General features: G+C 41.8%; 3 protein-coding genes across 7 annotated transcripts; 1 reads left to right on the top strand and 2 right to left on the bottom strand.

The window, feature by feature from the left end:
- Positions 1-23: 23 nt before the first annotated feature.
- abcb4 (ATP-binding cassette, sub-family B (MDR/TAP), member 4) lies at positions 24-16,995 on the bottom strand. Of its 5 annotated transcripts, none has more exons than XM_049730781.2 (29): positions 16,685-16,983; positions 15,835-16,033; positions 15,698-15,756; positions 15,559-15,634; positions 15,326-15,488; positions 15,215-15,257; positions 14,952-15,143; positions 14,450-14,621; positions 14,249-14,373; positions 14,012-14,183; positions 13,831-13,944; positions 13,371-13,481; positions 13,177-13,302; positions 12,911-13,114; positions 12,677-12,847; positions 12,375-12,536; positions 3,807-3,995; positions 3,597-3,743; positions 3,412-3,516; positions 3,256-3,333; positions 3,041-3,124; positions 2,763-2,966; positions 2,604-2,704; positions 2,310-2,450; positions 2,057-2,213; positions 1,785-1,982; positions 1,447-1,653; positions 1,223-1,369; positions 24-1,153 (listed from the first exon to the last, which is right to left on the bottom strand). In XM_049730781.2, exons 3-29 carry the CDS (start codon positions 15,745-15,747, stop codon positions 947-949), a joined length of 3,846 nt encoding a protein of 1,281 aa, XP_049586738.1. In that variant the 5' UTR covers positions 15,748-15,756; positions 15,835-16,033; positions 16,685-16,983; the 3' UTR covers positions 24-946. The 5 variants fall into 5 exon arrangements, with proteins under 5 accessions (XP_049586738.1, XP_049586736.1, XP_049586739.1 ...); XM_049730782.2 differs by lacking the exons at positions 24-1,153; positions 1,223-1,369; positions 1,447-1,653; ... (8 more) ...; positions 3,597-3,743; positions 3,807-3,995 and adding exons at positions 7,934-8,623; positions 8,693-8,839; positions 8,918-9,124; ... (8 more) ...; positions 11,916-12,062; positions 12,126-12,299 and having other exon boundaries at positions 16,685-16,995; XM_049730779.1 differs by lacking the exons at positions 12,375-12,536; positions 12,677-12,847; positions 12,911-13,114; ... (11 more) ...; positions 15,835-16,033; positions 16,685-16,983 and adding exons at positions 4,062-4,223; positions 4,294-4,464; positions 4,528-4,731; ... (10 more) ...; positions 6,802-6,902; positions 7,599-7,708.
- rundc3b (RUN domain containing 3b) lies at positions 9,031-21,004 on the top strand. The gene is made up of 12 exons (XM_049730972.2): positions 9,031-9,170; positions 17,052-17,211; positions 17,747-17,862; positions 17,921-18,054; positions 18,400-18,485; positions 18,568-18,657; positions 18,726-18,803; positions 18,874-19,048; positions 19,164-19,321; positions 19,398-19,544; positions 19,619-19,722; positions 19,951-21,004. Exons 2-12 carry the CDS (start codon positions 17,141-17,143, stop codon positions 20,094-20,096), a joined length of 1,305 nt encoding a protein of 434 aa, XP_049586929.1. The 5' UTR covers positions 9,031-9,170; positions 17,052-17,140; the 3' UTR covers positions 20,097-21,004.
- Positions 20,663-23,180, bottom strand: slc25a40 (solute carrier family 25 member 40). The gene is made up of 11 exons (XM_049730995.2): positions 22,993-23,180; positions 22,755-22,862; positions 22,438-22,497; positions 22,263-22,366; positions 22,127-22,194; positions 21,927-22,051; positions 21,575-21,858; positions 21,409-21,490; positions 21,260-21,337; positions 21,097-21,197; positions 20,663-20,873 (listed from the first exon to the last, which is right to left on the bottom strand). Exons 2-11 carry the CDS (start codon positions 22,855-22,857, stop codon positions 20,835-20,837), a joined length of 1,044 nt encoding a protein of 347 aa, XP_049586952.1. The 5' UTR covers positions 22,858-22,862; positions 22,993-23,180; the 3' UTR covers positions 20,663-20,834.
- Between the last annotated feature and the right edge of the window lie 143 nt (positions 23,181-23,323).

Genomic DNA, 23,323 nt, shown 5'->3' with positions numbered 1-23,323 from the left:
GTTCAAAACATCTCAGAGTGAAATACATTTCAATACTTTATTCAAATTTGTACCAACATTTATAATTATGATACATTGCCATTACTTGGCAGAGGTAATTACAAATACTGCAATGCAAGATGTAGATTTATTCTTGCAACATTCCAGATTAGCAACAAAATTAAGAGCAATGTGAGGTAGATCTCTTGGCAACAGTGTGGCTGGTCTGACGAGATAGGTCAGGACATTCAAGGACACAAAAAAAAAAAAAAAGTATTTTTTTAGTAGATTGCAGTATGCAATTTTGACCTGGGTCCTGGAATCTTCACTTCAGTCACATACGTCAGTCAAAATTGATCATATTTTAGTTGTCTATTATGCTATCTATGTTTGAGTGTTCTGTTTGTTTATTCCAGTTATCTTAATTTACAAAAAAAAACTATTATGCAAAATACTCTGCACCTGAGACCAAAATGAGGAGGTGAAAATAGGTCGCTAGCTAGCTTCAGGTAAAAGTTAGCCTTGTTGTGCTAGCATCAATTTATTAGTTAGTGTTACTTTTATGTGTATAATTTTTGGTCTTAGTCAGAAAAAGATATATTGATAAGATATTAAAATGGTTAATAGTTAAGGCCATTTGATTCTCTTAAAATTGTAGTATTTTATCCAAAATGTGTTCAATTTGAAATACTAAATTCACATTTGTTAAAAAAACTAAAACAAAGCTAGAACTTTTTAGAATTAGTCATCAACTAAAACTAGACTCATATAAAAATTTAAAACTTTTGCACAACGTGATAAAAGATGGGATATGGTAATTTATGTAATGAGCAAAAGTGAGTTCAGTTTTTCCTACTTGCGCCTGTGTCATTTAGTAGACACACAAACAGTAGCGCACATTCAAACTACCAATTGAAATTTAAGACCTATTAAAAAAAAAAAAACTATAAAGAGCATCTCAGTCAACTCAATCCCTCCCATGGCCCATCTGAGTGGTAACCAGCATGTGGTAAACTCCTTTTTTAGCGAGTAACTGCTGATGTGTCCCTTGTTCAACCACCACGCCTCCCTGAAAAACAGCAATGCGGTCCGCGTTTTGGATGGTGGACAGACGGTGGGCGACGACGATACACGTCCGACCCTGGCTGGCTTTGTCCAACGCTTCTTGCACCACCTTGCACGAATTGAGAGAAGTCAATTGGGATACACTTCACAATTGTAGATGAGAACCAAAAAGACGTACCTTCTCACTCTCGGTGTCCAGCGCAGACGTGGCTTCATCCAGAAGCAAGAGTTTGGGGTTACGGAGAATGGCTCGGGCGATGGCTATTCGTTGTTTCTGACCTCCTGACAGCTGGGTCCCCTTATCGCCTGCCTGAGTGTCATATTTCTGCTCGGGTAAACAAAGTAAGTCAGTGGAACGTGACCAAATCATTACCGAGGAGGTTTTCAAAAATAACTTTTTACTTTTGGCAATTTTTCTATGAAGCTGTGAATGTTAGCTTTCTCCGCAGCGGCTTTAATCTCCTCCATGGTAACCGTTCGACTGTTGTCTCCGTAGGCGATGTTTTCGGCCAAGCTGCAGTCAAACAGCACGGGCTCTTGGGACACAATCCCGACCTGAGATCTCAGCCAGTGGATGTTCAGATCTTTCACACTCTTGGAATCAAACATCTGGAAGATGAAAAATAATAACTCGTAACATCACTGAAGTCAAGAAAAGTCGTTTGCATCAAATCCCAGGTAGGTCGGAATACCCTAAAAAAAAAAAATCTAAATGAAGAAAGCTGCAATAGTCTTCTCACCACATTGCCTTGCTTGGTGTCATAGAACCTCTCCAGGAGCTGGATGGTGGTGCTTTTCCCACAGCCGCTGCTTCCCACCAGAGCCAGTGTCTCTCCCTTGCTCACCTTCAGATTCAACCCTCGGAGGACAGGTACGTTGGGGCGTGACGGGTAGTGAAACCAAACACCCTCAAAGTACACGTTACCATCAAATGGGTCCTGGAGTGTGAAGGGAGGAGACAGAACTGTAAAAACACCTTAGAGGCACATCGTTGGATGTTCCTGCCGCTTACCAATGACTGCCCTTCTTGTGATAGATTATCAATAGCAGGCTTTCTGTTCAGAAGCATCATGATGTGAGCAGCTGACATTTTAGCATTTGCGTAATTTGGAGTGAAGGAATTGGCTTCTCCGACAGCCATGGAACCGTACAGAATTGCCATAATCACTCTGCAAAAAAATTTGCATATTAAATAAATTGCACAGGTTATTTTGCTAATGTCATGAATGTGTCCTAAAATATTTTTAAGAAGAAATATTACTCACAGAAATACTCCCTCAACGTCCATTCGTCCTTGCTGAACAAGCCAAGCTCCAAACCAGAAACATATGGCGTAAGTAAAGTAGATCATGGCTTGCGAGAAAGAGAAGGCAAAACCTTGCACGTGCGCCTTTTTCCGGGCATTTCTACACACACAGAATTGTCGAAAAAAATAAATAAATATATTATATATTTTTAAAAATATATTATATATTTTAAAAAAATACATATTTTTTTATATAATTTATATATAATTTTTTTCAACCATTTATGAACAGATGATGGAAGCGTTCACATACCTAATTGGAACTTGCAGGTTTGTGTCAAACAAAGACTCAAACTTGGGTTCCCTGGTGAGAGATGCGACTGTCCGAATATTTTCGATGGCTTCTGTAACGATCTAAAGAAATGCACCATAAAAAGAGAGCAAAACTAAAAATCGCACGGCGAGTGCTCACCTGTCCGGCTTTTTCTAGCTCCTTCTTATCTTTAGCAGCTTGGCCGGCTAGCAGCTCCATCTCCACCGTTCCGGCCACTGCCAAGATCGGCACCAACACCAATACGAGCAGGGTCAGCTCCCAGCCGTACACAAAGGCAAGAATAACACCGGTGCCTAAATTGGCAATATTCTGCACCAGTGTGGCTAGGCGTAATCCCGTAACCTGAGTAAAGGTCAAAGGTTTTGTAGGAACAGAACTTTGTGTGTGGTGGCAAGAGAGGGGAAATGAAAAATCACCCCTTGTACTTGAGCAGCATCTGAGGCCAGCCTGGTTGTGAGCGTTCCAACACTATTTTTGTGGTCGTCAAACCAGCCGAGGTCCTAAAATGTAATTCCAAGTCACATTAAACCAAAGGAATATAGATTTTTTTTTCTTGACAGAGAAATAATAATAATAATCAGTAATCTACATACCAAAAAAAGAGCCTTCCAATATTTTATTTTTAACTTACCTGCCTCATCAAAGCCTTAAAAGCTGCAAGTCTCAATTTCAACGTTAGGATCTCTCCAGATTTTCCAAAACAGTAACCCTGTAATAAGTGACAGATAAAAAAAAAAAATAATAATTATTGTCTAGAATTAATTCGTCTATGTGCGATTGTGCTTACCTGAAGAAACATGGTGAAAAAAATAACAATTCCAATCGTTGCAAACATAAGGCAAAGAAATTCCGTTTTTTCTCTTATGATCTCTTGATCTTCCTCAGCCATCACCTGATCATTTGAAAGAGAAATCTGAAGTTCCTTTGACGTCTATATCTGTCAATGGCACTCAACGAGTCATTCAAACCTACAGCAATGAACTTTGAGAGGATGACAGCAAACAAGGGATGTAATAATCCATTGATGGCAGCAAAGATGAGCCCTATCAAAATGTAAGGCCACTCCGGAAGGTTGAAACGAAGAATTTGGAATAACGACACCGAGGGAACGTTTCCATCCTGCAGAAAAAAAAAATCCCTGAATCATGTCTTGCTTTAATTCTTTTCAAAAATCAATCTCACCTCCTCGCTCTTGTTTTGGGCATCCAGCAAAGTTTCTTTCTCTTCTTTCATTCCCTCCAAACCAGAAGAGGAAAACCCTTTTGGTGCTTTCTTGTTTTTCGGGGAAGATTCAGTAATCGTTTTGGTTATTGGATTCTTTTCATTCTGCTCGTTATTCCGCTGCTCATCCACTTTGGCTTTCTGGAAGGTCTACAAATTGTTCTGATATTAGATGAATAATAATATATATATATTTTTTTTTAGGCCAGTCTTTACCTGCATATTGACGAGCGTTTGGTAGACGCCATGTTTTTCCATCAGTTGGCTATGAGTCCCCAATTCTACAACGGCGCCATTTTGGAAACCGGCGATGATGTCAGCGTTTCTAATCGTTGAGAGGCGATGGGCCACAATTATGGTGGTGCGACCCAGTCTAGCCTGCGCAAAACATAATATCAATCTAAGAGTGTCAAAATAATCCTCCATTTTGGATTCCAAATGATTGTACCTTGTCGAGAGCAGCTTGTACAATCGTCTCACTTTCAACATCAAGAGCAGACGTGGCTTCATCCAGCAGAAGGATTTTGGGGTTACGGACTAGCGCCCGGGCAATTGCGATCCTCTGCTTCTGTCCTCCACTCATCTGAGTCCCTCGGTCTCCAACCAGCGTGTCAAACTTCTGCTCAACAAAACAATCTCAGTCATTTCTTTCCCCGTGGAGATGTCACGAGTGCGTTCCTACATCGGGAAGGTTCATGATGAAGTCGTAAGCGTTGGCCTCCTTGGCGGCTCGCTCAATCTCCTGCTCCGTCACGTCGGTTCGGCCGTATCGGATGTTCTCGGCTATGGTGGTGGCGAAAAGGACGGGCTCTTGACTCACCACGCCAATCATCTCCCGCAAGTAGCGGATATTGAGGGAACGGATGTCATGGCCGTCGATAAATACCTACAAAGAGGGAAAGTGGATTTTCAAATTGTTCAAGTTGAGAGTTTGGACTTGTGTACGTACGGATCCCTCTTGAGGATCGTAGAATCTTTGTAAGAGCTGGATGGTGGTGCTCTTCCCACATCCGCTGCTCCCCACTAAGGCCATGGTCTGTCCACTCGTCACACTCAAGGACATATTGTTCAATACCTGCAAATCATAACGTGTCAATCATGGAAACTTTGGAGATGTAGTCCAGTTTATCTTTCGATGACAGCTTACTTTGACTTCTGGCCTTGAAGGGTAGTTAAAATGGATGTTCTTGAATTCTATATTTCCTTGGATTGAATCAGGCTTGAAGCCGTTCTCCGAGTAGCTATCGATATTCGGTTTCTGTCGGGTAGGATATAATTTTCTATTACCCGCCACAAAACATTTATTGATTATCTGCTTACATTGTCGATGATGCTGTAAACATGGTGAGCAGCTCCTCGGGCGCTGGAGAAGGACTGGATGTTTGGTGAGGTCTGCCCCAAAGCAATTGCTCCAAGAATCAAAGCAAATAAAACCTGAATGGAGAAATATTGTTAGCATTCAAATTATATTGCGTTAATATTTTTTTAACGTGTGCTCACTGTGAGTATGGTTCCCGTCGTGTACTCCTTATTCCTCACAAGCATACTCCCGTACCAGAAAGCCAGCGCATAAGACAAGAAGATCATCATAAAAGTGAAACCCATCGCCGTGTTGGAACTTATTGCCTTCTTAATCCCCATGTTCTTAGCTTCCTCCAAGTTTCGACGATACCTGATTAGCAAGGAATTATCGTTAATGACGCGCGCCATATGTGTTGCGACATCTTGCTGCGAACCTTTGGATCTCTCTCTGCTGACCGCTGAAGGCAAAAACGGTTCGGATGGCAGAGAGCACCTCCTCGGCCACCGCACCTGCTTTAGCATAAGCAGCCTGTTCTTTAGCGGTGAATGATGTCACCACCTAAGAGGAGATATATCAACTTATCAAGATGTTTTTATTGAGGGTTAGGGTTCCTTACCTTGCTGAAAATGGCAGCTGCCAGGCCCAGCAAGGGGCAGACGGCTAGGATGACCATAGCGAGCTTCCATCCTATGCTTAAGCCAACGATCAAAGAGGCGATGAAGGTGGAAAGCGACTGGATCAACATGCCTATTCTGTCTCCGATACCTTCTTGGATCTTATAGATGTCACTGTTCGGGTAAATGGATGATCGTCATGACAACGTTTTCAAGAAACGGCTAATCTGTGCGTCCAAAACAATTTCAATATGTCAGCAAAATTTGTAATTGACTCACTCAACAAGACGAGTGTTGAGCGATGCCGTCTCGTTGACGTCAAACCAGCCGATGTCCTGTCGCATGATGCTGTGGAAAAAACACTTGCGGATGCGTTTGACCTGTCGCACAGCCGCCAAAGTAAAAAAGGCGACCTGCATGTAGGCGGCAACCAGCACCAAAAATCCTGTGATCATGAAGTACACAGAAAAACTGAAAAAAAAAAAAAAATCAAACTGTCAAATGGGTCCCATTTTGAGTGTAAATTAAATTCTTGGTCTTACCCGCCCATGTCTTCCTGTAAGGTGTTGTTGGTGGAAACTGAAATTAGAAACCATAATTACTTTGTCATGTTACTATTTTTTACGGTGTCTGTGAACTCACCGAGGTAGTGGGTATTGTTTTTAGACATTGCTGAAAAATGTATAAATCTGTCAGCCATGTGCCCAAATACAACACACATGAGGGGGAACACCAGTCCATGGGCCACTGACATCACCGTCCCAAATATGATCAGTAGAACGTCTACGCCATCTGCAAATCTGAACTGTGCTCATGTAACCAAACAGGAATTGACATTATTAGTATAAAAAAAAAAAAGGGAAGGCAGAGATTGACAACATACCAGTTCAATGGGGCCAACTGTGTCAATTTTCCCCTCATTTTCTTTTTTTCTTTGGCATTGTGCTTTACTGTGCTGACTTGAACAGAAAAAGACATGTTAAAAATATTTGGTAGTAATATCTGCTTGAAAATGTGTTAAATAGCTCCAAAATATTACCTTTGATGAATATCTGTTTTCTGATCGGGGATGTCCTTTCGCGACTTGTCTGGTTCATTCATGTCTGAGGTCTGTCAGAGGCTGACGGAGGGTCAATTAGTCTAGTTCAAAAGATTTTTAAACAAATATTTCTGAAATGAATCCTTCAGTATGGATTTAATTTTTTTAATATGTGGTTCATCATTGAAAATGGTGTTATTTATAATTAATTATGAAGAAATGTCCATCCGTCAATTATAAAACTTGTAATTCTCCATTTAGCCAGTAGACGGCAGTGTAAGACATGATGTAGAGCTCTTCTTTCTGCGCATGCGTAAAACTCCAGACGGATTCAGATCTGCCATCCTTGTGTACACAAAAAATAACCTGTTTGTGGTTTAAAACGCGATATACAAGTTTCTACGTATTTCTGGAGTAAATAGTAAGTATGCCTAAATTAACAAACGAGTAAACGGAGAAGAAATACTTCCTGGAAAAACACAAAGCTCTTGCTGCCTTGCCTTCCTGCTTGGCACTCCGCCTACCCTGTATCAAAACAAACTACTGTACAATGTTTACAATTATTTTAGTAAAAAATAAATCCCACTCAGGTAGCCTAGAAAAAACAACAACAGCCGCGTTTTGACTTATTATTTTAAACATATGTTAAACGTCATCTAAATGAATGCGCGGGCGAAGTTCATTTTTGTCAGTTCTCCCATGCAACACGTCGGAACCTGCTGCACTATTCCACTGTCTCGGCAAATAATAACACCAAATAAACGTTTTATAACAATCAAAAAGTCATTTTTCCATACCTTGACGCCTCAGCTATGGTAATACTTGATCCACCGATCTAGCCGCCATCCGCTATGATACGCCCTATTACTGGACTGGGTCTATTGCTTTTAGGGGCGGTACTACACTTATTGTGACATAATAATAACAATAATAATAACACATTCATTTATCCGTACTTTTCCTTAAACATTTATTTTTCCGAAATTTAAATATCTGTACTATAATCCTATCCATGTAAAACGTCACTTTTTTTTTTAATATCACAAAACGTTATGTCCTCCAAGACTTTCTTTTTTTTAATCGATATGCTTTTATTCTACTGTGTACTTAATGAGAATGCAAGTGTGGTTAATCTCAGTTTAGATCATCTTTATAAAGCATTTAAAAACGGAACTGGAACAAAGTGCTATACAGAAAAATACTCAAGTAGAAAATATAACACAATACAACATGACAACAGGTGTAAAGCCAATGAGGAAAAAAATGGCTTTAAAGATTACAATCTAAGAATGGATTGACTGTGCTGTAATTATTGATTGTTCAACTTTTGTTTTTCAGTAGTACATGTCACGTGACAGATGTAATGAAGTGTATTAGTTATCTCAAGTACTTGGTGCTCACAACACAAACAAAAAAAATATCAATAAGATTGGCAGTACAATATTTTAAAAATTATAAAAGATGGGAGGGTGGCACGGTGGATCACATCCACCTCACCGTTCAGAAGTGCAAATTTTCTTTAAAGCTATCAAATAAAATTTCATATTTATATATTATGACTAAGGTGAAGGAGAACATATAGGCCACTTGTGTAATCTTGTCCACAATTAAAAGGTCATTCCCTCCCATGGCCCATTTGAGTAGTAACCAGCATGTGGTAGACTCCCTTTTTAGCCAGCAGCTGCTGATGTGTCCCTTCTTCAACCACCACGCCTCCCTGAAAAACAGCAATGCGGTCCGCGTTTTGGATGGTGGACAGACGGTGGGCGACGACGATACACGTCCGACCCTGGCTGGCTTTGTCCAACGCTTCTTGCACCACCTTGCACAAATTGAGAGAAGTCAATTGGGATACACTTCACAATTGTAGATGAGAACCAAAAAGACGTACCTTCTCACTCTCGGTGTCCAACGCAGACGTGGCTTCATCCAGAAGCAAGAGTTTGGGGTTACGGAGAATGGCTCGGGCGATGGCTATTCGCTGTTTCTGACCACCTGACAGTTGGGTCCCCTTATCACCTGCCTGAGTGTCATATTTCTGCTCGGGTAAACAAAGTCAAAGTCAGTGGAACGTGACCAAATCATTACCTAAGATGTTTACAAAATAACTTTTTACTTTTGGCAGTTTTTCTATGAAGCTGTGAATGTTAGCTTTCTCCGCAGCTGCTTTAATCTCCTCCATGGTAACCGTTCGACTGTTGTCTCCGTAGGCGATGTTTTCGGCCAGGCTGCAATCAAACAGCACGGGCTCCTGGGACACGATCCCGACCTGAGATCTCAGCCAGTGGATGTTCAGATCTTTTACATTCTTGGAATCAATCACCTGGAAGAAAAAAAAACAGGTTTGGAGCAAGACACCCAAGACCCAGGTAAGCCTGAAGTACTTTGGACCTCACTTGAGATTTTATTGGGGACATTTATGTGATCTGATAAATAAAAACTCTCACGTCAATCCTTTGGTTCAAACGGCAATAACATTCAAGCGAGACTGACAATATTTGGGTGAGTCAGTCTGCGTTGTAAAGTTTATAATTCATGAGTGTAGTCAGCAGCTATAAAAACGCTAACCATTAGCTCAGTGAGAGTAGGTGAAGAGGCAGAAGGCAATCGTGTGTCTTCTCACCACTTTGCCTTGCGTGGTATCATAGAACCTCTCCAGGAGCTGGATGGTGGTGCTTTTCCCACAGCCGCTGCTTCCCACCAGGGCCAGTGTCTCTCCCTTGCTCACTTTCAGATTCAGCCCTCGGAGAATGGGGACATCCGGGCGTGAGGGGTAGTTAAACTTAACGTCCTCAAAGCGGACACTGCCGTCAAATTGCTCCTGGAAATTTAAGGAAGGGGATTTGAAAAAAATAAAAATAAATAATAATAATGATGATAATAATAATAATAATAATTATGATAATACTAATATTGCTAATAATAACAAAAACAATGATAATAATAATGATAATAATAACAGTAATAATGATAATAACAATAATAATAATAATAATAAATGAAAATAGTTTTTATGTCAGGTTTTATACCAGCGACTCTCCCTCTTCTGAGAGATTATCAATAGCAGGCTCCGTGTTCAAAAGCATCATGAGGTGCGCAGCGGACATTTTGGCTTTTGCGTAGTTCGGAGTGAAGGAATTAGCTTCTCCGACAGCCATGGCGCCATACAGGACTGCTGAAATAACTCTAGGCGAGACAAAAAGAACGTTGTGTCAAAATTGTAATATGAAAGGAGAAGCTCCGCCCCCTCACGTGCACCTGTGACCATAAAGCAAATATTTTGCAACCTAAACAGTCACATTCCATCTTTCCAACTATCCACGTGAGGTCATAAAATATTCAAGTATATTGACCGTTCATAATTAGCCACAAGATTGCTTTTCTTTATCATCTGTCAAAGTACAATAGACACAAATGTTGGACTACAACCCAAGAAAAAAAAAAAAAAACGTTACTCACAGGAATACTCCCTCAACATCCATTCGTTTTTGGTCGATGAGCCAAGCTCCAAAACGGAAACATCCCGCGTAAGCAAAATAAATCATAGCTTGGGAAAATGCAAAGGTGAAACCGTACACGTGGGCTTTTTTCTGGGAGTTACTGCAAAGAGATAAACGTTAACGAGATCTCGTTATCGCAAATCAAACGTTTCGTGGAATTAAAGATCTCTCGTACTTGTAAGGAACGATGAGGTTTTCATGATACAGAGACTCAAACTTGGGTTCTCTGGTCAGAGATGCCACCGTCCGAATATTCTCGATGGCCTCTGTCGCAATCTGAAGAGACAGACAACGTGGAATGAAAGACAAAGGTCAAAGGTTAGAGCAAAAGGCTCTAAGCCCACCCAAGTCATTCAGCCACACCAAATTCGGCCCGCTGTGTAATTATATTTGGTCCATGAAGACAAATTGTATCAATACTAAAATTGAAAACTGTCTTCACTTTTAAAAAAATTCTAGCAATTTTTATTACCATTCATATTTTAAAAAAAATTTGAACGGTTCTTACTCGTCTCTTATTTCAAAACTAGTTATTTATCTGTTGTGTAGCCTATATATGAGACGTTAATATAATTATTCGGGTTGAGAATCATAATGACGAAAATAAATAAAAATAAATTTGACACCCTTGAGATCATGGCCCAAAATCTTCCTCAGAAGTTGCTAAGCTAAAGATTCCACTCCCATTATTGAAGTCCACCCACCTTTCCGGCCTTCTCCAGCTCCTTCTTGTCCTGAGCAGCTTGCCCGGCTAGCAACTGCATTTGCACGGTTCCAGCCACCGCCATGACGGGAACCACCGACAATATAAGCAGGGTCAGCTCCCAGCCGTACACAAAGGAAAGAATCAGAGCCGTCCCCATATTGGCCAGATTCTGAACCAGGGTGGCAAGACGTAGACCCGTAGCCTGAGCAAAAAAGGAAAGGTGATAATAAATATGGAAACAAAGATGGCCGCCATGCTAGAGTGAGACAATATCTGACCCCTTGAACTTGAGCAGCATCTGTGGCAAGTCTTGTTGTGAGGGCGCCAACGCTATTTTTGTGGTTATCAAACCAGCCGAGGTCCTATTTAAAAAAAAAAAAGTTTTTATTTACATTTAACGTCTTTGAAATGCAGTTTTGTTTGAACAAGTCTTCATCTGTCTCACTATGTCAACATGTTATTCATTACATAGTAAACTCATCTGCTCTGAACACGAAAGCATATTTACTTATATTAGTTAGATGAGAACTTTCTAGATAACATTGTCGGAATTTAAATTTTTTTACTAACCTGCCTCATCATGGCTTTGAAAGCTGCTAGTCTCAGTTTCATAGTCAGAAGCTCTCCAGATTTACCAAAACAGAAACCCTGGAAAAATAACACAAAGACATGAATTGACCCTAATTGAAAAATTTATTTTATTTTTTATTTTTTTACTGGAATACCATCTCTTACCTGTAAAAACATGGTGAAAAAAGAAATTCCACCAATAACAGCAAACATAAGGGAGAAGAATTCAGATTTCTGCCGAACAACGTTAACATCGGGCTCGGCAAACACCTGAAAGTTGGAAAAACCACAAATTAAATTCCATCAAAACTTCCAAAAAGTAAAAAAAAAAAGCCTACAGTGATGATTTTGGAGAAGATAACAGCAAACAGTGGTTGCATTGCGCCATTAATTGAAGCGCAGATGGTTCCGACGAAAATGTAAGGCCACTCCGGGAGGTTGAAACGCATCACTTTGAGAAACGACACCGGCGGAACGTTTTCGTCCTGCGGTAAACGAGAAAAAAAAAAATTATATTTTGAATTATTCTTCGCTAAGATCCAACTTACTTCCTGTGTTGTATCTTTGCCATCCACCAAATTTTCTTTCTCTTCTTTTTTCCCTTCTGAACCAGAAAATGAAGACGTTTTTGTAGATCTCCTCCTCCTCATTAACGGGGAATTCGGGATACTTTTGTTTTCAACGTCTTCTTCATCCTCCTCGTCCTTAGCTTTCTGAAAAGTCTACAAGAAGGAAATGAGAGGAAAGTCTGAACATTTTGGGCTGACCCGAGATTTTTTTTTTTGTGCTAGCGTTACCTGCATAGTGACGAGCGTTTGGTAGACGCCATGTTTTTCCATCAGTTGGCTGTGAGTCCCCAGCTCGACAACGGCTCCGTTTTTGAAGCCGGCGATGACGTCGGCGTTTCTGATCGTCGAAAGGCGATGGGCCACGATTAAGGTGGTACGACCCAGTCGAACCTACGCGAATGAAAAAAAAAGCACAAGCTTCATTTTGTAATCATTTCTGTTTCGTTCACTGCCATTGATGGAAATAGACGTCAATTATAAAATATTTTATTCCGTTGTTGCAAAGCGGTACAAACAATGTGACCTTTTACCTTGTCAAGAGCAGCCTGCACAATCGTCTCACTCTCGGCATCAAGAGCAGACGTGGCTTCGTCCAGCAGAAGGATTTTGGGGTTACGGACTAGCGCCCGGGCAATTGCGATCCTCTGCTTCTGTCCTCCACTCATCTGAGTCCCTCGGTCTCCAACCAGCGTGTCAAACTTCTGCTCAACAAAACAATCTCAGTCATTTTTTTCCCCGTGGAGATGTCACGAGTGCGTTCCTACATCGGGAAGGTTCATGATGAAGTCGTAAGCGTTGGCCTCCTTGGCGGCTCGTTCAATCTCCAGCTGCGTCACGTCGCTTCGGCCGTATCGGATGTTCTCGGCTATGGTGGTGGCGAAAAGGACGGGCTCTTGACTCACCACGCCAATCATCTTCCGCAAGTAGCGGATATTGAGGGAACGGATGTCATGGCCGTCGATAAATACCTAGAAAGCGGAAAACTGGATTTTTAAATTGTTTTGAGTTGAGAGTTTTGATGTGTACGTACGGATCCCTCTTGAGGATCATAGAATCTTTGTAGGAGCTGGATGGTGGTGCTCTTCCCACACCCGCTGCTTCCAACTAAGGCCATGGTCTGTCCACTCGTCACACTCAAGGACATGTTGTTCAATACCTGCAAGTCATGGAATTGTTGGTTTTCATCCATCGTATGAAGTTCAACCATGTCAACGAGGAGCTTACTTTGACTTCAGGCCTTGAAGGATAGTTAAAGTGGATATTCTTGAACGTTATATTTCCTTTGATGGAGTCAGGTTTGAAGCCGCTCTCTGAAAAGCTGTCGATATTTGGTACCTGCAGAGAACATTGTTTTATTTAGCGTCGGGTTTAGCCAGGAATGTGAAAAGACAATGTGAGGAACACTGAAGGTTTGGATAGCCACTTTTAAACAAAGCTCATATTTATTTATACAGCTAGCCCTTTTTGCTCGAGGTACGTCCACATAAACAAGCTCATTGTTATCTTGGGGTTGTTTTGATTTTTCGAAGCATAGATTAAAGAAAACATACCTATGACCAGCCTAGTTAATTTGTAACTACAAATTTCCAATTCCAAGCTCTCATTCAAGTTTCAACCTGGAGGGCCTGAATACATTTATAGAACCTGATAAGGAAAGGAAGGAAGACGTAGTAGATTTTCTTACATTGTCAATAATGCTGTAAACTTTATGCGCGGCTCCTCTGGCGCTGGAAAAGGACTGAACATTCGGCGACGTCTGCCCCAAGGCGAACGCTCCGATGAGGACAGCAAATAAAACCTTACATAAATACTCAGCGTCAGAATTATTTTATTTTTTTCATGGGTCTTCGGAATGTTCCACTCACTGTAAGTACAACGCCGATGGTGTACTCTCCACTCAAAATGAGGGTGCTTCCGTACCAGAAGGCCAAAGAGTAAGACAGGTAGATCAATAAGAAGGTGACGCCCATAGCGATGTTTGAACTTATTGCCTTTTTGATTCCCACGTTCTTGGCATCTTCCAAATTTTTATGATACCTGTCAAATATTTTTTGTTATGGACAAAAAAAAAATGGCAGTTTATGATTGACGCTTGAACAAACCTCTCAATCTCTCTGCGTTGCCCACTGAAGGCAAACACAGTCCTGATGGAAGAAAGCACCTCTTCTGCCACAGCGCCCGCTTTGGCATAGGCACTCTGTTCTCGAGATGTGAACGATGCTAGCACCTAGCGACGAGTGTGAGATTAGCAAGAAGAAACCTGCCTTCAAGATCAAGGCTGGGTTAAAAAAAGGCAAGCTTACCTTACTGAAAATTGCCGCCATGATGCCTAACAAGGGGCTGACGGCCAGTATGACGAGAGTCAGCTTCCATCCTTTGCTGAAACCGATGACTACAGATGTGATGAAGGTGGAACACGATTGGATTAACATGGCCACCTTGTCTCCGATACCCTCTTGGATCTTATAGACATCGCTGTCCGGGGCAGATAGCAATATTTTGAGCTTCAGAGTAGCGTATAGACCATTGGTGTCAAACTTAAGGCCCGGGGGTCAGATATGGACCGCCACACGGCGAGGCAAATTTTGCATCGACTTTGTGTCATTACTAAAATTACAAATTGTCTTCACTTTAAAAAAAAAAAAGATATTGTTTACAATTTTTATTACCAATCGTCTTGACACTTCTGGTATAGCGCTAACCAAAACAGCAGCACCATGTCAACAGCTAGTTTTGGTTGACATAGAAAAATATTGGCTGTCATTAGCAGTGTAGCTAATTTTGAAGGAAGTGCACGTTACTAACTCTGTAAGGCGAGTGTTGAGCTCTCCCGTCTCGTTGACATCAAACCAGCCGATGTCCTGTCGCATGATACTGTGAAAAAAAAACTTCCGGATGCGTTTGGTTTGTCGTCCAGCTGACAAGGTGAAGAACGCAACCTGCATGTAGGCGGCCACCAGTACAATGGCCCCTAAGATGGAGTAGTAGATGGCAAAGCTGGAATTGAGATGGACAGATGAGAACATTTTTAGGAATGAGGAATTCACCAGGTGTCATCTTGCTCTTACCCGGTCATGTCTTCCTGTAAGGTGCTGTTTGGAAAAGTCATATCTGAAAACACGAAGTTAAATGTTTGTCATTCCAGTTTAGATGACTTTGACTTGTTTCTTTCAACTCACTGGGGTTGCTGTTGTTCAAGTAATTAATGGTAGCATCGGATATAAGGCTGTCCGTCATATCTCCAAACACGACCAACATAAGAGGCAGGACAATCCCGTGGACCATCGACATCAGGGTCCCGAAAAACAACAGCGCGAGGTCTTTGGTATCTGCAAACCGGAACTGCCCGCAGATCACATTGGATATAGAATTTCAAGACACATGAGGAGCACAATACTTGGAGATAACTTACCAGTTCCATGGCACCAACCATGGGTAACTTTTCTTTTTTTTCTTTCTTCGTTTTACCGGCTTCATCTTTATGATCACTAGATCACATATAAAATGTGTGAAACGTGGAAAACCATCTCCAGCTAGTCACAAAATATTACCTTAAATAAATATCTTTAACGTTCCTCTCCAGTTTATCCGTTTCACCCATGTCTGGTTCCTGTCAGAAGAAGTGTATGTCCTGTTTATTCATTCTGAGAACCGTGATTCAGTCAAAAGTGTAAACATCTCAACTCACTGTTGTTCTTCCGCACGGGCCTCCGATGTTTGACAGGCTTGGTGATCACACACGGATACTCGTGCCCTGTTGTCCTCCCCCCGCACCCTTGTGAAGTGCTCTAATGTTTCACAGAGCCGGTGATATCACACGCATTTTGATGTCCACCCCTTCCACGCCCCCTTCTCCTCCCTCTTCCCTTCAAGTCGCGTGACGTATACTGAGCGTGCACAGAAATAACCACATTGATCATGTAATTTCACTTCTCTATTAAAAAAAAAACAAAAAAACATCATTATGGTATTCACGTCAATCGTTGTTTATTCAACATTATGATAAAAAGCTCATTCATTATTCAGTCAGCTGCAGGCGAGGGTGTAACTGATAAATGGCAAACTCATTAGTGTGGTATTTTTATGCGACTATATTTACAAGTGTGTCTAAGTATCTTTGAAATTTGATACAGCAGTATTGTTAAAATTGAATCAAGTTAAAAATTAGGTAGATGAATAATTTATCATATAAATTATAATAATTTATAATAATTTATAAATAAATTTATCATATATATCAAATGAAATCAACTTTTTTGAGCCTTGTTAAAATGCTAATTGATCACCAAAAACACCCCTAGAGTATTTCCCTCACTTATCTTGAAGCATTAGTGCTTATTTCGTAGTCCCGTACAGAACAAGAAAACAACACCGGGTCCCCACTCTGTGACGTCATAATGTGAGAAGCCACCCCGTACCGCTCAGCTGCAGACGAAACACCCGCCTCGTTTTTCAGAGCAACAGTCCCTGCGACTTGCGTAGACATGCAGCTGTTCTTATTTTGGTGTATCAAATAAATTATAAAATGTTTCCAGTACCTTATGCAATATTCTCAAGTAAGAGTCATTGCTGTTTGCTGCATTCAATGACGATTTTTCTGCATCCTTCTTACTTTGTAAATGGTCATTGAACGCACCTCGAATCTTCCGACTAATATGTGTGAGTACAGCGGAGACAGAGTTTTAATGTCTTCTTACTTCCGAGTAAGAAAAATAGAATAACTCATATCTCTTCATATAACTAAGAAATTAATTCTCCGTTTTCAATCGCAGTCGAACGTAATAAAAATAACATCAAGGGGGATGAGCACACTGTTGATATTGAAAGTCCTAACCGGAAATGGCGTCGTTCCCTCTGAAGTGTAACTTGATTCTACTTCCGTACATTACATGCATAATGACGTAGGCAATCCCATCGATTCTCCTCCGGAGAGTTGCTGACCGTGGCGTGTTGTGCGCACCGCCTACTGCAGCCAGGCTGGCCTGGTGCCGGAGATGGCGTCCCGCAAATGGGCAGCGGGTAGAAGCGGAGCGGTGGAGAGGAGGAACCTGCTAACCGTGTGCCGGTAGGTAGCCATCATCATCAAAACATCTCATTAGCTTGACACCTATTACACCTATTGTGACGTCACGACTTGGTTTTCTATACACTCATCAACTTGTGATGTAATGTTAGCACAACTGTCTTAGCCTCACTAAAAACTAATTTGTCTAGACATGTGAATGATTGTCTGGAAAGGAGACTGACTAATGACCAGTCCTGTCCTTCAAATTTTTACTTACGTAGATGGTTGTCTGGGTGGAAATGAGATGACATTTGTGGATGTGTGCCCTGCAAACACTGCTGCTAGGCAACGGAAGAGAAAGAGAATCAGTTCATTTGGTTGATGTAAAAGGTCGACAAATAAACTTTTACACACACACGCACAATGCAGACGGGTCCATTAAATCTCTTCCTGCCTCATTAGGTGCAATCTGATTAGACTGAGTGGGTTTATTGCAACTGGGGAAAGACAGACATCAGCACATTTCATCTATTTTATAAATCAAGGAAGTTTTGCATGACCAAATAAAATGTCTTATTTTTTCTTCTCAATTCAGGTTTTCAGTGAAGACTCTCCTGGACCGCTCGTGTTTCGAAAGCATGGACGACACTTCTGCAGAGTTGGTCAACTTTGTGTCTATCTTGGAGCATATTCTCAATCATAGACTAAAAGGTAGAAAGAGTAACAACACACACACAATAACATGTTAACACACGTCTTCTTCTCTCAGGTCAAACAACGTGGTTCGGCTACGAGACTTCTCGGAGTTTCTGGGATTTTGTCAAAGCTGCTAGCAGTAAAGTCCCTCACAACTGCATTCAAAGTATTGAGAGTATGGAGAATGTACGGTCATCCAAAGCTAAGGTGAGACTCCATTTTGAGCCTACTTTGCATTATCCACTTAGAAAGATCAGCCAGAAATTCTCGGCTAAGGACATGACCCTGTTCCACTCGATAAAACAAACAATAGCTGCAACGCTGGTTTGCTAACACGAACACCTCTCACTCACTTTAAAACTTTTTGGTCGGATATGAGCTAAATTGTGCTAGCTTTGCTGTAAGCCACCCTAATTTATAATATAATATTATTATTAATAATTATGATTACATAATTATTAATTAATAATTAGCTAAGCTAATGTTCAGAAACAATTACCTAGAATGAAGGCATCATCTTCTGTCTTTGTTTTTTTGGGGCGGTCACAAAAGGGTCGGGCTTGGATCCGAGTAGTTCTGATGGAGAAGAGACTGTCGGAATACATCTCATCCGCTCTGAGGGACCTTCGAACTATCAGGTTCGAGTGAGAAACTTCAGCTCAGTTTGTAATGTGATAAATGAGCCGAAATGATGTTAGCTAACGTGCCTGCTGACTGCAGGAGGTTTTATGAGGACGGGGCGATCATGCTGGGAGAGGAGGCGGGGCTTCTGGCGGACACGCTAATTGGTCTCAACACCATCGATTTCAGGTACTGACGCTTTTCCGCTTTGTTTCTTTAGTCATGCTAATTCATTCCATCCTGTCTCACCTACCTAGCTTCTGTCTGAAAGGTGAAGGTCTAGACACAGGCCCCTCGATCATCGACTACACGCCATACTTGAAGTTCACGCAAAGGTACGTTAGCAGATTGTGTTGTCAGACGCGTGCTAACCTAGCGCCGGTTACCCCCCCCCACTCGTTGCAGCGGCGACAGCATCAGCAGCGACGAGGAGGAGATGCGGACCCTTGGCAGCAGCGGTAGCGAGCACAGCACCCCGGACAAGATGGCCACGGCCGCTTCCATCTTCACCGAGCAGAGCAACTTGGTCAGCAAGTGCAAACGCTTTGAGCAGAAGTATCGTATGGCGCTGGAGCAGAAGGTGAGCACAGATGTTTTCCCCCTCAAAATGGAAAAGAATTGGCGGCAAAGCACTAGTTTTGTCTAAATGAAAATCCTCAAGTTATTAGACAAGTCAATTCTCATTTTCATGCCAGGCTTACCTGGAGGAGCTGGTACGTCTTCGCGAGGCGCAGCTCGCCGAGGCGTCGTCACACCACAAAGCTCTTGAGCAGAGCCTGGTGGACATACACCTGTCGCACACGCTGGAGAAGGAGCAGCTGGAGTTTATCATTTTGGAACTGCAGGATCAACTGTGAGTTTTATTCTTTTGTATCGCGACTTCAAATCGCAAGTGACGAGAACACAAATGATTTGTGTCTCGTGTGCAGGACAGTGTTGAAGAACAATGACTTGCGCTCGCGACAGGAGCTGACAGCCCATCTGACCAATCAGTGGCCTTCTCCCGACGCTTTGGATGCCAACGCCGTTGCCTTGGATACGCTGCTGTACAGGAAAAGCCCCGGACAGTGGGAGGAGTATGTAAAAGGGATTTTGTATGACTACATTATAATAGCGCCACGACTGAATTTGTCGTTTGTTTGTTGTGCAGCAAGAGTCTCCGCAATCTGCCTACGGACATGAGCCTGTCACAGATGTCTCTCGAACCGTCGCACACGCTGACGCTGGATGCCAAACCACACTGGCCTCGCCAAGGTACACAACGCAACCCTCGCTAGCAAGATCTAACACTACCAGAACAGTACTGGGATTTTTTTTTTTTTGTCCAATCAGATTTAAGCATTTTTCTGTTGCCATGTCAGTCTAATCTGCCTCAATGATGTGGTTAAATTGTGATTTTGTATTTAGTTTTTTTTTATCATAAATATTTTTGTTATTTTTTAATAAATATTTTAAGTATTTTTTTATTGTTTTGCCATGCAGGAAAAGAGCAGACGCCATCCCTCCGAGGATTGTGCGGCTCTCTCACCTCCGTCAACAGTTTCAGGTCTCTGGCCAGTCTGAGGTCCAACGAGTGTCTGGCTAGTCCCGCCGCCGAGGTTAACAGCCCGGGCTTTACCCCCACATAAAGTCCACGCCACTTACTCAACCAGCCATTTTTCTCAGCGTGCTATTACGTTGCTTTTTGTAGAGATGTACATTTTTCGTGCGCTTGCACCGACATGTTTTAGCATGCTGTTGGAACGAGCTCACTCAGGTGAAACGCTCTCGGACATTATAGAACTTTCAACTTGTATTGGAAGACCTATTTTATGTGCCAACATAGGGGAAAAAAAAAAAAAGTTGGACTCTTCATTGTCGTTGTTTCTGGAGGATCATATGTGCACTTTTCTCATTTATTACCGGATTAATTTTTGTGCCTTTGTTTTCAATGCTGTTTTTTTGTTCTCAGGTCATGACCACTATGATTGATAATCCACCTTCAGTTTAATCTGATGTGTTCCCTTTAATTATTTGGAGACCAATGCAGTAATTCACTTTGGCTTTTGGTGACTGTGAGTGAAAGTCAGGCCTTCAGGCCGTTTTGCTTTTAGTGTTAAGTTACATTTATTTGCACATGTACAAAAGTTGTATGGCTTTCTATCATTCATTTTGAATGACGTTTGTTAAAAAAAAAATATTAGCTTTGGGCGCATTTCACAGTAAAGGTATTTTTTAATCACATCTTTCATGCACTTATTCAGTAGATGTAGAACGGTATCATTTCTTTGTGTTAAAAGAACTCGGGATGAGCATGATAAACAATTTTGGTTAATAGTGTTGAATGGATTGTTGATTAAATCCGTCTTGAGGTGATACGGTGTGCACTACTTGGTTGCACCAGCAGAGGCGCTGCAGTTGTCTGTCTAAAAGAAGTACCACAATTTCAGTATTTGTTGCCAGACTCGGCCCCTTCCCATTTAGCTTGCTTTTCACAGTATGCAAACGGGATTGTGTCATCGTGGAATATGACTTCATAAATGCTTAAATGAATCTCTCAGCTCTGCTTTTTTTTTTTTTTAAGATTGGTCTTGGAAAGTGCCGACTCATCCCGTTTCATGTGTTACTGGTGTGCAGAGGTCCAAGTACCCGAGCTTGGTTGTATTTGCGGAAAAAATCCTTCCCCATCTCGTAGGAGCTGATCATGATGGCACATGCCGGCGCCACTTTGACCACCCGAGGGAGGAATCCTGGTGAGGAGACAAGTGGGTAAGGAGACGACGACAAAATGTTGGCTAAATATGATGCGCACCTGCGAACAAGCCTTTAACGCCGTGCTGCATCACAATCTTCTTCATGACAGTGACAGTGGATGAAGCCTTGTGCGATACTATGGAAACAAAAAAAAAATAAGTGACATGATTCCAAATCAAAAGAAAAAAAAAAAAAGCCCAAATTTACAATTCATCGCTTGTAGCTCCCCAAGTTCCACCTGCCTTCTCGTTTTGACCACATCAAACGGCAATGTTAAGATGGATGCAATCTGGAAAAAAGATAGCTACCGTAAACATCTTGAGGCTAATGAGGTAATGTGGCTAACACAGCATCATCCGTCCATCACACTCACCGTGCCGGACGTGGCGCCGGACATGAAGGTCATGGCAAAAGTGGGCTCGCTGGTGCCGTAATGTTGGCACAGCCACTTCTTGCCACGCTCGTAGTTGTACCAGTATATAGCGGAGAAGGGCACATCCCGTAGAAGCGAGGGGCCCAGGCCTCGCCATAGCGACAGCCAGCCTTCCGCCTCCACGGCCGTCCGCACGCAGTTTCTCAGCTGCCCGTACGTCAGCTTCTCTGATTGCTTCTTGGTGCGGAGAAGCTCGATGGGGCTGATCACTGACACCGCGCCCACTGGTGGGATATAAAGAAGGCATGCTCTGTATAAAGTTATTATCGTGATTATTATTATTATTACAAACCTCTGGCAGCAGCCCCGGACAACATGGGAGCGAACTGCTCATATTGGCCCATCTTGACTTTCAGTATCGCACGCAACTGGTCATAACAGGTGAAGTAGATGACGGTCGCGGGAACGGCCATCACTCTAGAGCAGACATAAAATAGCACAATAATTAATCTGCTCAATAGGATATGATTTGCATGAGAATAAGACGCTTACAGAGTTGGAGGTAGACCGCTCCATAAGGATCTGATGCCTTCGTTACGTACGATCTTGACAAATGCGTCCTGCCGCAGTAAACAAGATTACAATCTGATCATGACATTTATGTCTCACTAGTGGGATTTGTATTTACCGCTGTGCCATTGAAGTGTCCCGGTGCTTTATACCAGGCCTTGTAGCCATTCATACATACGCAAACGTGGTCCATAAGACCGTTGCAGTAGACAAAGCATTTTCCTGAGCATGAAAGAAAAACACATTAGATGACACGTTACAAAAAAAGAACTCTTTGGTAAAAGGTTGTTTACCTTTAGGGAAAGGACTTTTCTGCGCTTGAAGTCTGATCTTCACAACATCTAAAGGTGTCACTGGATAAAGAACGACAAATATAAATGTAATATCTATCCACACATTTTCTAAATCTGGGATGGACTGATGTTCTGATGGGTGCAAATGGTCCATGCAAGAAAGACTTGATTAATATTAAGCTACATGTTATGTTTGCCCGAAATATTAGTTCCTATTAAGCTATTTGTATTATCAATTGTATTTAGTAATCAGTTTATAGAAGCACAACACCAGGAATAGTAGTGTTTATAGATTAAATGACCCCAAGGTCCCTCACCCAACAAAGAAGTGAGCAATGCCCCGGAGCAGGACGACACCATCTGTTGGATTGGAGTAATGCCGTTATCATTGGCCGGAACGGAGGGACGTTGGCCGCTCATGTTTCCTTCAACAGACATTAATAGACTTTAATTCATAAAGCGCTGTGGTCCCAAAACACAACCACCTAATGGAGATTATATTAATTTAGATTCGATTTTTATGGCTAATTGAAGGGAATAACAAGACGATCCTACCTGCCCAAGCACGTTTATTATATCAATAAATCCTTATTCGCATTAAAACAGACATCTCTTCATGGCAATCTGGGCTGACAAGAAGTTCCAAAAGAGAGACATTGTCGAAACACGTGTTCAACCTTACTGCTTCTGTTAGTCCACAACATTACGTGATGACATGTTTCATAACATTAGTTTCACTCTCGCACATTCGCGAAACTAAAACTAAACCGTTATATACAACGCCCATGTACTGACACGGCGCTCAAATCTATACTGATAAAAACTGGTGCCAGTTAGCATAACTTTGATGAACAAATATATTTAAATGTTTGACGTTTTTAAATGT

Source organism: Syngnathus scovelli, chromosome 9, assembly GCF_024217435.2.
Source record: "Syngnathus scovelli strain Florida chromosome 9, RoL_Ssco_1.2, whole genome shotgun sequence".
Lineage (NCBI taxonomy): Eukaryota > Metazoa > Chordata > Actinopteri > Syngnathiformes > Syngnathidae > Syngnathus > Syngnathus scovelli.
This window is presented reverse-complemented; position numbering and strand designations above follow the sequence as displayed.